Consider the following 12,113-nt stretch of genomic DNA (forward strand, 5'->3'; position numbering starts at 1 on the left):
CAGCCTCACCTCCAGATGCAGGCAGCATGCTTTCAAATGACAGCTACAGGGAAACAACATAGGGCAAAGAATAGATCCTCATCTTCAGTGGTGGGATTCAAATACTTTAACAACCAGTTCTCTGCCCTAATGATTTTTTTCCAACAACCAATTCACCAAACTGCTCAGAAAGTTAACAACTGGTTCTCCAAACTGGTGCAAACTGGCTGAATCCCACCACTGCTCATCTCATCTTGAAGACCCAAGATGGCTGGCCATTGTGAGAAAGAAAACACCTACCTGTCCCGATCTATAGCAGGACTATTCTGCTACACCCACCCATGGTACTTAACCACTTTGTGCATCTGATGTGGTAGTCCCTGATCAACCCCAGTAATAAATAAGTTGATATTCATTAAGAGGTGTGTGGAAATTAAAAGGTAATCACCTGCACTTTTTTTTTTTACAAATAGTGGAAGCTAGTGAGGTCCTTCTACTACAGCACAACTCAAAGAAAGGTAACTCAGTTCCCTTCTGTAGGCCTTAGATGGTTTCAAAAAGTAGTTTCCAAAACCTGGAAACATTTCACAGCTAGTTTTAAAAGTCTGGAGCAGACAGGAGAGATGTCCCATGACTTCGGTAAAACCATGAAGGGTTTCCTATTAGAATGTAATACATACAAAGCTTTCACAAACACATCTGAAGAAATAAACAGCTTAATCATAATATATAACTAAACCATGTTAAATTTAGGATTCCACATTTAGGATACAGATAAAGTATATCTTTATCCTAAATGTATAATGACATGCATTTAACAAGTATACTATTATAAGGCAAACATTTATTTTTATTTTCTTTCCAGGCAAGGATTGCTTTGCTTTTTTTTTTTTACAGCATTTGGAAGCTGAGACAGTCTCCAAAGTGATCTGAACGAGTCACCCGAGACAATGATGCTGCGTTTCTGTCTCTGTGAATAAGGTCACAACAAAAGGTATGGTATAAAAATAACCAGTAGGGATGTTCTATCCAAAGACAGAAGTGGCCAAGAGGTTTTTAGCTCGTCAAATCAATCAGTTCAACCTAGAGATCTAGAAGGAAACTGAAGAATTTATAGCTTCCTATATAATTCTTAAAGGAGCAGACTGGAGCTTTGCTTTCTGAGTCAACTAACTCCACACGCATGAAATAAAATGTAAATGAAAGCTCCATGACCTAAAGGAGATACTCTCACTCACATTGATGAGATTGATAATGAATGGCAATAAGTATAGCAATAGCACTTAGATTTATAGACCGCTTCATAGTGCTTTACAACTCTGTCTAAGCGGTTTACAGAGTCAACATATTGCCCCCAACAATTTGGGGTCCTCATTTTACCCACCTCAGAAGGAGGGAAGGCTGAGTCAACCTTAAATATATATAAGTAAGTCTGCCCCTAACATGAATTTCTGTTGTGGCCTGTCGGCCACCAGCCCCTCCTCCAGCAACCGAATCAAGAGGAGGGGGAGGAAGCGTGGGAGTCAGGGTCAGCTTCAGGGCAACCCGGGAGCTCTGAGGAGGAAGAGAGAATGGACCCGGCAGAGAGAAAGAGACAGAGGTGGAGCCTGGGCCATCCGTCAGCCCTCAGATGGAGAGTCAGCAGCCCCCAGGTCTGATGAGGAAGAGGAGAAACAGCTGAGTCCAGTGCCCGACGTGCAGAGGCGCAGAAGGCAGAGAAGAAGAGGGCAGTGAAAATCCCTGGGCCGATCCTGGGGAAGGAAGAGCCACCACTGCTAACAAGGCCCCACCCTACCTCTGGGGATAGAAGACAGGGGGCGGAGATGAATGGGTGTGGCAGACAACCATTCATCTTCCAGACGGACAGACTTGTTAGCCTGCGGGGCTGCCTAATAAAGGAATCTTTTGCGTTCACATCAGTGGGTTTGTCGTGATTGGGGGTCTGGATCAGAACAATTTCCTTTTAATGCTTCCATATTACTGTGATAGCAAAGAAGGCCCTACAAATCTGACAGCAAAATATAGGAAGTGCCCATTTAACGAGCAGTCACCCAGCAGCTGTTCAAAGTTAGGAAGGACTCCTCCAAAAGCTAATTACAGAAGTCCTCGATTTAGTGACTGTTCAAAGTTACAAGGGCACTGACAAAAGTGACTTAGGACCATGTTTCACAGTTACGACCTTTGCAGCATCCTCATGGTCATGTGATCAAAATTCAGATGCTTGGCAACTGGTTCATACTTATGACCATTGCTGTATCCCGAGGTCATCTGATCCCCTTTTGCAACTTTTTGACAAACACAGTCAATAGGGAACCCAGATTCACTTAACAACCGAGTTACTAATTTCACAACTGCAATGATTCACCTTAACAACTCAGGCAACAAAAGTCACAATATGGGGGCAAAACTCACTTAACAAATATCTCATGTAATAATTTTGGGCTCAATTGGGGCCACAAGTCGAGGATTACCTGTGCAACCCAGTTCCGGAGTTTTGATGGCTTCACACAATTTCCCACAGTTACACAACCACATTTCAGGCATTTGGCAACTGATTCATCGTCATGGCTGGTTGCAGCGTTCGGTGCTCAGGAGATCATGATTGATGGTTTCCACGCAAAAAACACCATGGGAATACATTGATTCATTTAACGTGACAGTGACATTTGCTTAACAACTGCTGTGTAAAACCCATAAGGACTGGTCACATGAATGCCTCGACTTATGACTGTCATGACTTATAACAGGTAAGCAGCTGCTGCCAAGCAGGGAAGCATGCATGGGGAGGCCAGAAAGAATAGCCTGATTGCAGACAAGACAGGGAAGCTGAGATGGTTAAAATGTTTCTTTTATCCAAATAAGTGATTATATTTTATTTTGTCCCTAGTCCAGAATTGCTTCTGGATTTTGTGTTTGCAATGAGGAAAAAAATGAAATTAGTAAATTAGACGGGCTTATTGTTATAGAAATAAAACACAAGGACAATTTTTTCCCACATGCCATCACTCTGCTAAACAACTAATTCCAACAACGCTGTTAAATTATTTACTAAGAGTGTATTATTATTATTAGTCTCATCCTTCCTAGTACCTATCTCTTCCTACTTATGACTATAACTGTGTTGCTTGTATCTTTACAATCTATATTGTTTTATTTGTTTCCTAATATGATTTGATTGCTTATTAGTAATCTACGACTATCACTAAGTGTTGTATCTTATGATTCTTGATGGATGTATTTTATCTTTTTTGTTTATGTACAACTGACAGCATATGCACCAAAGACAAATTCCTTGGGTGTCCAATCACACTTGGCTAATAAGTGGTGTAGGGTTTCCTGCCTAAGCAGGGGGTTGGACTAGAAGACCTCCAAGGTCCCTTCCAACTCTGTTATCCTATCCTATCCTATCCTATCCTATCCTATTCTAAATGGCTTGTACATATTGCTGTGTAAAAGCAAAAAGTTGTAGTTGTAATGTTGTTACCTTTGACTGTGCCAAAGAAAGTTGAAAGTGGGTGTCTTTTTTTCTTTTTTTTTCTCCCTTTACACTATACCCCCTCTCAGCGATGGGATTCAAATATTGTTGCCACGGGTTCAGTGGGCGTGGCTTGGTGGGCGCACTTTGTGCCAAACACGCACTCTGCGCAGGCGCCATAGGTGTTTGCGCAGGCACAGAGGCGTTCTAACTCGCCTCCTGCAAGCCTGCACTCTCCCGGTTGCTTCAGCAGCTGCCGCGCGGCACTCTTCTGTGCCGCACAAAGCAGCTGCACTTCAAATTCAGAGGATAAAGGTGAGTATGGGAGCCCAGGTGGGCAGGTGGGCCCAACAGCAGAGCAGTAGAGAGAATCGGTTTGGTCTCCCCTGCTCATCGCTGCTACTGGCTCAGGAGAACTGGGCCAAACCGGTAAAATACCACCACTGCCCCCTCTTTTTCCCTTACTCTCTTCTTACTTTTCCATGTTTTTTCCTTTGTATTTTGTACTTTGGTAAACCAATAAAAAAGTTTTAATTGGAAAAAGACAGGGGTGGCTGTTGCTGAGTGAGTGCAATGCAAGCAGCTTACCAGAACAACTTTCGACCTTCCTTGCTAGCTTCCTCATGGGCTTTGCTTGTGGGAAGCCAGCAAAGAATAGTGATCATGTGGCTGTAGGATGCTGCAATCATTGTAAGTGTGAGCCAGTTGCCAAGCACTCAGATCACAATCATGTGAGTCTAGGGGTGCTGGGACGGCCAGAATTCAAGGACCATAAGTACCACTTGTTCGGTACCATTGCAAGTTCAAATGGTTGCTGAACAAATGACCCTTTCCCAGGGGGGCGGAGCTGGCGTCGCGACGATACGGCATGCATTCTCAGAGGTCTGAGATCGCAGCCGATATCTTTGCCCCTGGACGGTCCAAACAGACCTAAACCATCCCGAAGAGACGGTGATAGTGAAGAGCGCATCCTGTAGATCCCAGGGACATCGCAAAGTCCCTGGTTGATCCAGGAGAAGCCCTTCTTGCCGGCGGCAGAGAGGCAGCCATTAAAGCTGCTGAAGTTGGGACAGCTCCGATTGGAAGAGACTAGAAGAAAACAAATGACCCTTTCCCTTAAACCGTCAGTGAATTAAAAAGGAATCTGCCTGAAGCACTTCCACCTTTTACCTCATTGATTTTTAAAAAAATTTCAATCCCAAATTGTCATCAAGAATTGGGGGGGGGGGGGAGGGGAGGAGTCCAAAACTTAGATTACTTCCAAACGTTTGAGTTGTTTGAAGATTAGCAACAGCGTACCTTCTTTACACGTGTTTCAAAGCAATAAAAGCTTCAATCAGAAATAAGCAGCTCTCACCTTCCAAGTCTTCCTTTTCAAAATGAGTCTTGAGGATAGAGCGTGTTCCACCCTGGTCCACCACCGCCTCTTCATCATTCCTCTGTAACATAAAAGTGGTTGTAGAGATCATTTTCCAGCATGCTGAGATTCTGCACGATTTATTTTAACCCAACAATAATTTAAAACATCCCCATCAGAATAAGCATTGCTGGCTCTAATTAAAAGATAATGCGGTATCTTCTTCCCATCAACACCAAAAAATACCTCTAAGAAGCAGATCTCAACACTCCCTGCTGCTGTTTTAAAGACTGGTTCCACTCTAGAGAACTTAACATGGTCATTCTAAATAGCATCTGCGGATAGCCTTAACACTTCCATATAACTTCACAGAAGCTTTTGCTGATAGAATGCTTTCCCTGCTCATGCTAATGAAGTTCTGACTGCCTAGCATAAGGTTAATTAGCATGTAAAAATAACAAAACAGGATGAGTTAGGCCACTAAGCCATACTGACATGTTGCCTGAGAGAGCCAAGCAGAACAAAAGGTGATAGGCTACTTCCTTTATATAGAAGGGCAGATCTCACCAAGGAAATTACAACATGAATCTTAATTGGTTAGAATTAATCACTTAAACTCTAAAATGGCATGCCACTATTTTATTTATTCAATTTCTGTAGCTGCCCATCTCAGTCAATGGCTCTGTCACTGTGCAAACCACTGCAGACTTTTTAAATGAATTATCACGGCCAGTGAATGAGTTAGAATTAAGCTTAGAGATCTATTATTAGCGCATCCTATTCATGATACATGAATACATGTATTCATGTATCAGGAATACCACATATACATGATATTCATGTATCATGAATATCACGTATACATGAATACATGATATTCATGATACATGAATACATGAATATATAATACAGCCAGAGCAACCAACAGAGAGGTGATTTGTTGTATAAAACCAGACACATTATTGGAAGGCAAAATCACAAGACTATGCCTGATTTACTTTGGCCATGTCACGCATGCGAATTCATTGGAGAAGTCAATGATGCTAGGAATGGTGGTTAGTGGAAGAAGAAGAAGGGGCAAACAAAGAACATGATGTTTTGATAACATCAAAACTGATACAAAGATGAACCTCCAACAACTGTAAGAAGCTGTGCTTGAAGGGTAGCATGGATAGCACTTGCCTATAAAGTCTCACACAAATGAATGGTTAAATAACATTCATGATTCCAGAAGTGATTTGACTTCAACAGAAAGATGTTAGTTAAGATTTCTATTCATCCACTGTCTTTTTATTACTATAGCACTATTTATAATTACTAATCCTGTTTTAATTCACATGAACAATATCACGATTTCCATCTTCAATAATTCTCATGTGCTATTGCCAGATCTTCTCATCACGAGCAAGTCTGAAAAATATCTCTGATCCTGTATTGTCACATGAACAGATTTGCCACTGACTTGTGTCTTCAAACTTTCATTTAGTAAAAAAAAAAAAAAGTTGGATGCAGTGTTTTGATGTTTAGTATTTCTTATGCTCTGGCTGGGAAAATGCCAAATAAAACACAACTTACTATTCTTACTAGGCATTCCAGCAAGGTGACCCAGGAAGAAATGTAAGTCAGCAGTAGTCACACATCTCCTTGAAACAGCTAATCAAGTGTTCTGCTACTGATAATGCAAAAGTTGCATGTTGCAATTGATATACAATCTTCCCTTGTTCTCCTTCACCATACCTCTACTTCTAATCACAGTTAATGTTTGCAACAACAGGAGCTTTTTCACTATGTACAACCTGCCATTATAGATGCTAGGTGGTTGGAGTGAGCCACTGTTATTCCTAACTATCAGTAGTATCTGAAGAAGAAAATATAAACATTCAAGTGGTCTCAACTACTTTCAGAGTGCTAAAGAACAGATGATTGCAAGGAATATACACTGCTCAAAAAAATAAAGGGAACACAAAAATAAGATATCCTAGATCTGAATGAATGGAATATTCTTATTAAATACTTTGTTCATTACATAGTTGAATGTGCTGACAACAAAAGCACACAAAAATTATCAATGGAAATCAAATTTAGCAACCCATGGAGGTCTGAATTTGGAGTTACACTCAAAATTAAAGTGGAAAAAAAAACACTACAGGCTGATCCAACTTTGATGTCGTGTCCTTAAAACAAGTCAAAAGGAGGGTCAGTAGTGTGTGTGGCCTCCACGTGCCTCTATGACCTCCCTACAATGCCTGGGCATGCTCCTGATGAGGTGGAGGATGGTCTCCTGAGGGATCTCCTCCCACACCTGGACTAAAGCATCCCCCAACTCCTGGAGAGTCTGTGTTGCAACGTGGCATTAGTGGCTGGAGCGAGACATGATTTCCCAGATGTGCACAATTGGATTCAGGCCTGGGGAACAGGCGGGCCAGTCCATAGCATCAATGCCTTCGTCTTGCAGGAACTGCTGACACACTCCAGCCACATGAGGTCTAGCATTGTCGTGCATTAGGAGGAACCCAGGGCCAACCACACCAGCATATGGTCTCACAAGGGATCTGAGGATCTCATCTTGGTACCTAATGGCAGTCAGGCTACCTCTGGCGAGCACATGGAGGGCTGTGTGGCCCCTAAAGAAATGCCACCCCACACCATTACTGACACGCTGCCAAACCGGTCATGCTGGAGGATGTTGCAAGCAGCAGAACGTTCTCCACGGCGTCTCCAGATCCTGTCATGTCTGTCACATGTGCTTAGTGTGAACCTGCTTTCCTCTGTGAAGAACACAGGGTGCCGGTGGCGAATTTGCCAATCTTGGTGTTCTCTAGCAAATGCCAAATGCCCTGCATGATGTTGGGCTGTAAGGACAACCCCCACCTGTGGATGTCTGGCCCTCATACCACCCTCATGGAGTCTGTTTCTGACCGTTTGATCAGTCACATGCACATTGAGCAGCCACATGCACATTTGTGCACTGGAGGTCATTTTGCAGGGCTCTGGCAGTGCTCCTCCTGTCCCTCCTTGCACAAAGGCGGAGGTAGCGGTCCTGATGCTGGGTTGTTGCCCTTCTATGGCCTCCTCCACGTCTCCTGATGTACTGGCCTGTCTCCTGGTAGCACCTCCATGCTCTGGACACTACACTGACAGACACAGCAAACCTTCTTGCCACAGCTCGCATTGATGTGCCATCCTGGATGAGCTGCACTACCTGAGCCACTTGTGTGAGTTATAGACTCTGTCTCATGCTACCACTAGAGTGAAAGCACCACCAGCGTTCAAAAGTGACCAAACCATCAGCCAGAAAGCATAGGAACTGAGAAGTGGTCTGTGGTCACCACCTGCAGAACCACTCTTTTATTGGGGATGTCTTGCTATCTGCCTATGCTTTCCACCTGTGGTCTATTCCATTTGCACAACAGCATGTGAAATTGATTGTCAATTAGTGTTGCTATCTAAGTGGACAGTTTGATTTCAAAGAAGTGTGATTGACTTGGAGTTACATTGTGTTGTTTAAGTGTTCCCTTTATTTTTTTGAACAGTGTAAATCCATCCATTCCCATCATTCAGTCAAAGCTGAAAAGCTATTTGGATGAGAAGTGAAATGTCTTCATGGAAAAACAAAGAAAGTCCAGTTGTCTTTTGAAAGAGTATCTTTGGGACAAGAAATGAAAAGCTTCCACTAAACCAATTATGAAACTATGTCATTCAGATAATGTAGACATTAAAAAAAAACTAGTATAAACTGAATCCCCTTTTAAGAAGCCATAATGCTAAGCTGTAAGGTTTTTATTTTTGTAGAGATATTTAATGTATATAGCTAATAGAGGTATATTTTACTGATTGATTTATCACATATCTATGCCACCCATCATACCTGTGCCTCTTATACATTATAATTATATATTACACATATTTTTGAATCGTTTTAATTTTTATTCTGTTGTAATCAGCCCAAAAGTTCGTGACTGGGGAGAGCTATTAAAAAAAACCCTGCAAATAAATAAATAATCCAGTATGATGTACTGACTATGTCTCTGGGGCTTATTCTACATTCCATTGTTTAAAATTCTGGCTAGAATAATGTACAAGCCAGGCCAGCGCCTCATTAAAAGAATTGTGGGCATGCATGTGTCATCCAACCGCTCCTTCTTTCGAAATGTAGGTTTATAATACAATTGTTAATTTAAATAACACTACAGAAAGAGTTCATGCCATTATGACTAGTACAGTCCTTCATACAAAACATATATTGTAAGATAGTCCTGATTATCTTATAAGAAAACCTGAACAGATGCTCACTACTAAGATGCATTTTCTGCAATGAAATCCCTTCTTTTCTGTTCCATTTATTCCATTTATGTTTAGGCATTTAGACAAATCCAGAGCAAACAGCTCTTTCAACTGCATTATTAATCTGTATACATTACAATCTGTATTTCTGGACATGTATTATGTTCAGCACTTTTTGTTAATATTCACGTTGATCAGCGCAACAATTAGCTTCATTAAAACCAAAGAGGAGCATGTTAATAGAACATATGGATAGCTCAGAGCACAGAAGAAGACTTCTTTTCAAAGGTTATCAAGTTCTTGTCTTGGTTGTAGAAGCTAACAAACCCCTGCAAGCTGTCCATGAGATGAAAGCCATTGTGCTCATCTGATTTATTAGGCTAACATTTATTCACCCATCTGATGCCACCGCTATCCTCCCTTTTTACAGACGTAATGATATTATCCTTCTGAATGTGATAAATGTAGTCCTTGGTTAATGATGGTAATTGGAACCAGAAACTCCTGTCACTGAGTGACGTGGTTCTAAAGCACAATGTCCCGTGGCCGCTCTGGCTTACAATGGCAGTTCTGGCAGTTCCAGTTGCCCTTGTTAAGCAAATCCCATGAGGTTCATTAGGTGCAACACCATCTGATCGCCATTTGCTACCTGCTGCCAGCAATGCCATTCACTCTGCTTGTTAGAAACTGGCAGTGAAGGTCGCAAATGGCAACAGCATAGAATAACAGAGTTGGAAGGGACCTTGGAGGTCTTCTAGTCCAACCCCCTGCTTAGGCGGGAAACCCTATACCATTTCAGACAAATGGTCATCCAATTTCGTCTTTTAAACTTTCAGTGTGGTAGCATTCACAAATTCTGGAGGTAAGTTGTTCCACTGATTAATTGTTCTAACAATTTTTCCTTAGTTCTAAATTGCTTTTCTCCTTTATTAGTTTCTATCCGCTGCTTCGTGTCCTGCCCTCAGGTGCTTTGGAGAATAGCTTGACTCCCTCTTCTTTGTGGCAACCCCTGAAATATTGGAACACGGCTATCATGTCATGCCTAGTCCTTCTTTTCATCAGACTAGACATAGCCAATTCCAACAACTGTTCTTCATATGTTTTAGCCTCCAAACCCCTAAGCATCTTTGTTGCTCTTCTCTGCACTCTTTCTAGAGTCTCAATGTCTTTTTTACATTGTGGTAACCAAAATTGGATGCAGTATTCCAAGTGTGGCCTTACCAAGGCATTATAAAGTGGTATTAACACTTCGATAGGATGCTGCCACTGATACAATTGCAAGCTGGTTGCCAAGCACTCAAATCACGATCCCATAACTGCCGGGATAGTGTGGGGGCTGCAAACTTTCAAAACAGGGCATAAGTCTCCTTGTTCAATGCTGTTGTAACTTTAAACAGTTGCTGAAGGAGTGGTCATTAACTGAGGACCACCTGTATTATATTTCACATTAAAAAAGAGGTAAAGGGGCCCCTGCAGATTTTATTCCACTAGTCATTCACTGACTAAAGGGGGTGGTACTCATCCCTGTTTCAATGCCACTGAGCCAGTGCTGCCCGAAGACATTTCCGTAGTCATGTGGACAGCATGACATCACAGAGCACTGTTATCTTCTCACCGAAATTGTACCTTTTTATCTGCTCACATTTGCATGCTTTGGAACTGTAGGTTGGCAGGAGCTCACTGCATTGCATGACACTTAGATCTCGAACCTGGACTGCCGGCTTTCCGGTTGACAAGCCCAACATCTTAGCCAGAGGTGGTATTCGGCCAGTTCTGACCAGTTCTGGAGAACCAGTAGCGGAAATTTTGAGTAGTTTGGAGAACCGGCAAATCCCACCTCTGACTGGCCCCGCCCCCATCTATTCTCTCCCTCCCGAGTCCCAGCTGATCGGCTGGGTCTTCTTTTGTTGCCCTGCACAGGAGAACAGAACTGGAAAGCAGGTTAGTGGGGTGAGGAGGGAATTGGATTTTGCAGTAACCTTCCCCTGCCACGCCCACAAAGCCATGCCCACAAAGCCACACCATGGCCACCATGTCACACCCACAGAACTGGTAGTAAAAAAATTTGAATCCCACCACTGGTCTTAACCACTCATTCCACATAAAGCACTGAGGAAAATGTTCTGATGTTTATTTCGGAAAAATAAATCTCCCTCAAAAATACCTGTTAGTTTTGTTGCTGTTTTCTAAAATACAGTTAAAACTAGATTCTCCGAAGTTTTATATTAAAACAACATTCTTTAAAATAGCCTAACCTCAACAACTTACTGCATTAAGGTTATTGGAAGGATATGATACTTTTTACATTTATTTAGATTTTATTTATATTTTCACCCATCTCTATGCCATGAAGTACAGGATTTGCATGAAAGTAGAACTCATCTAGATCTCATTCCAGGGTTTTATCTTCCTTGAGGCTGCCTGTCGGTCATATGTATCAGAACACTTTGGCACTTTCCCTCCATCTTTTTTTAATACAGTAGTAATTTTATTAAAGATTATAATTATAACAGTGAAAACTAATACAACTGAAAAAAGTAAAAAATACAATGTGCAGAATAGAGGGGGGGAAGCGGAGAAAGAAAAAATAGAAAAAATAGGAAAGAAAAAAAGAATATAATAAAGAAAAAGAAATATATAAAGAAGTTCTTTCCTACCTTCACCACAAGTATAAACAATTTTAGTAATGCATCTCCTTCTCTTAAAATATTACAAATGATCTCTGTTTCCCATATCGCCTCTCTTATCTTTAAACAAATCCATAAAACTTCTCAAGTCAATAAAGGGTTACGGGAAGTTAGCAACTTTATATTCCTTCCCTTTTTACTTGTTACTCTTCCATAACACCTTTTAGATACAATCTGTAGATGCAGACACTATCAAAATTAATTTCTGGGTTCATTGTTCAAAAATATATTTCAATATATCCAACCTTAAAATATTTTACTTCATTCTGTAATTGTAAGTCAACTTTGAGCATTCTTGCTTAGTTGTATTCTTTAGTTCCTCTATTTTCCT

General features: G+C 41.5%; 1 protein-coding gene across 7 annotated transcripts in view; it reads right to left on the bottom strand.

Moving 5' to 3' along the window:
- Positions 1-12,113, bottom strand: part of SLC4A10 (solute carrier family 4 member 10) — a 171,441-nt gene that overhangs the window by 94,765 nt on the left and 64,563 nt on the right. For all 7 annotated transcript variants that reach the window (XM_087920080.1, XM_087920082.1, XM_087920077.1 and 4 more), the window contains one exon: positions 4,812-4,893. In XM_087920080.1, the coding sequence (XP_087776206.1) occupies positions 4,812-4,893 (82 nt within the window). The remainder of the gene's footprint in view (positions 1-4,811; positions 4,894-12,113) is intronic.

This window comes from Pseudonaja textilis, chromosome 1 (assembly GCF_049901715.1).
Source record: "Pseudonaja textilis isolate UNSWEBS1 chromosome 1, rPseTex1.2, whole genome shotgun sequence".
In the NCBI taxonomy this organism is placed as follows: Eukaryota; Metazoa; Chordata; class Lepidosauria; order Squamata; family Elapidae; genus Pseudonaja; species Pseudonaja textilis.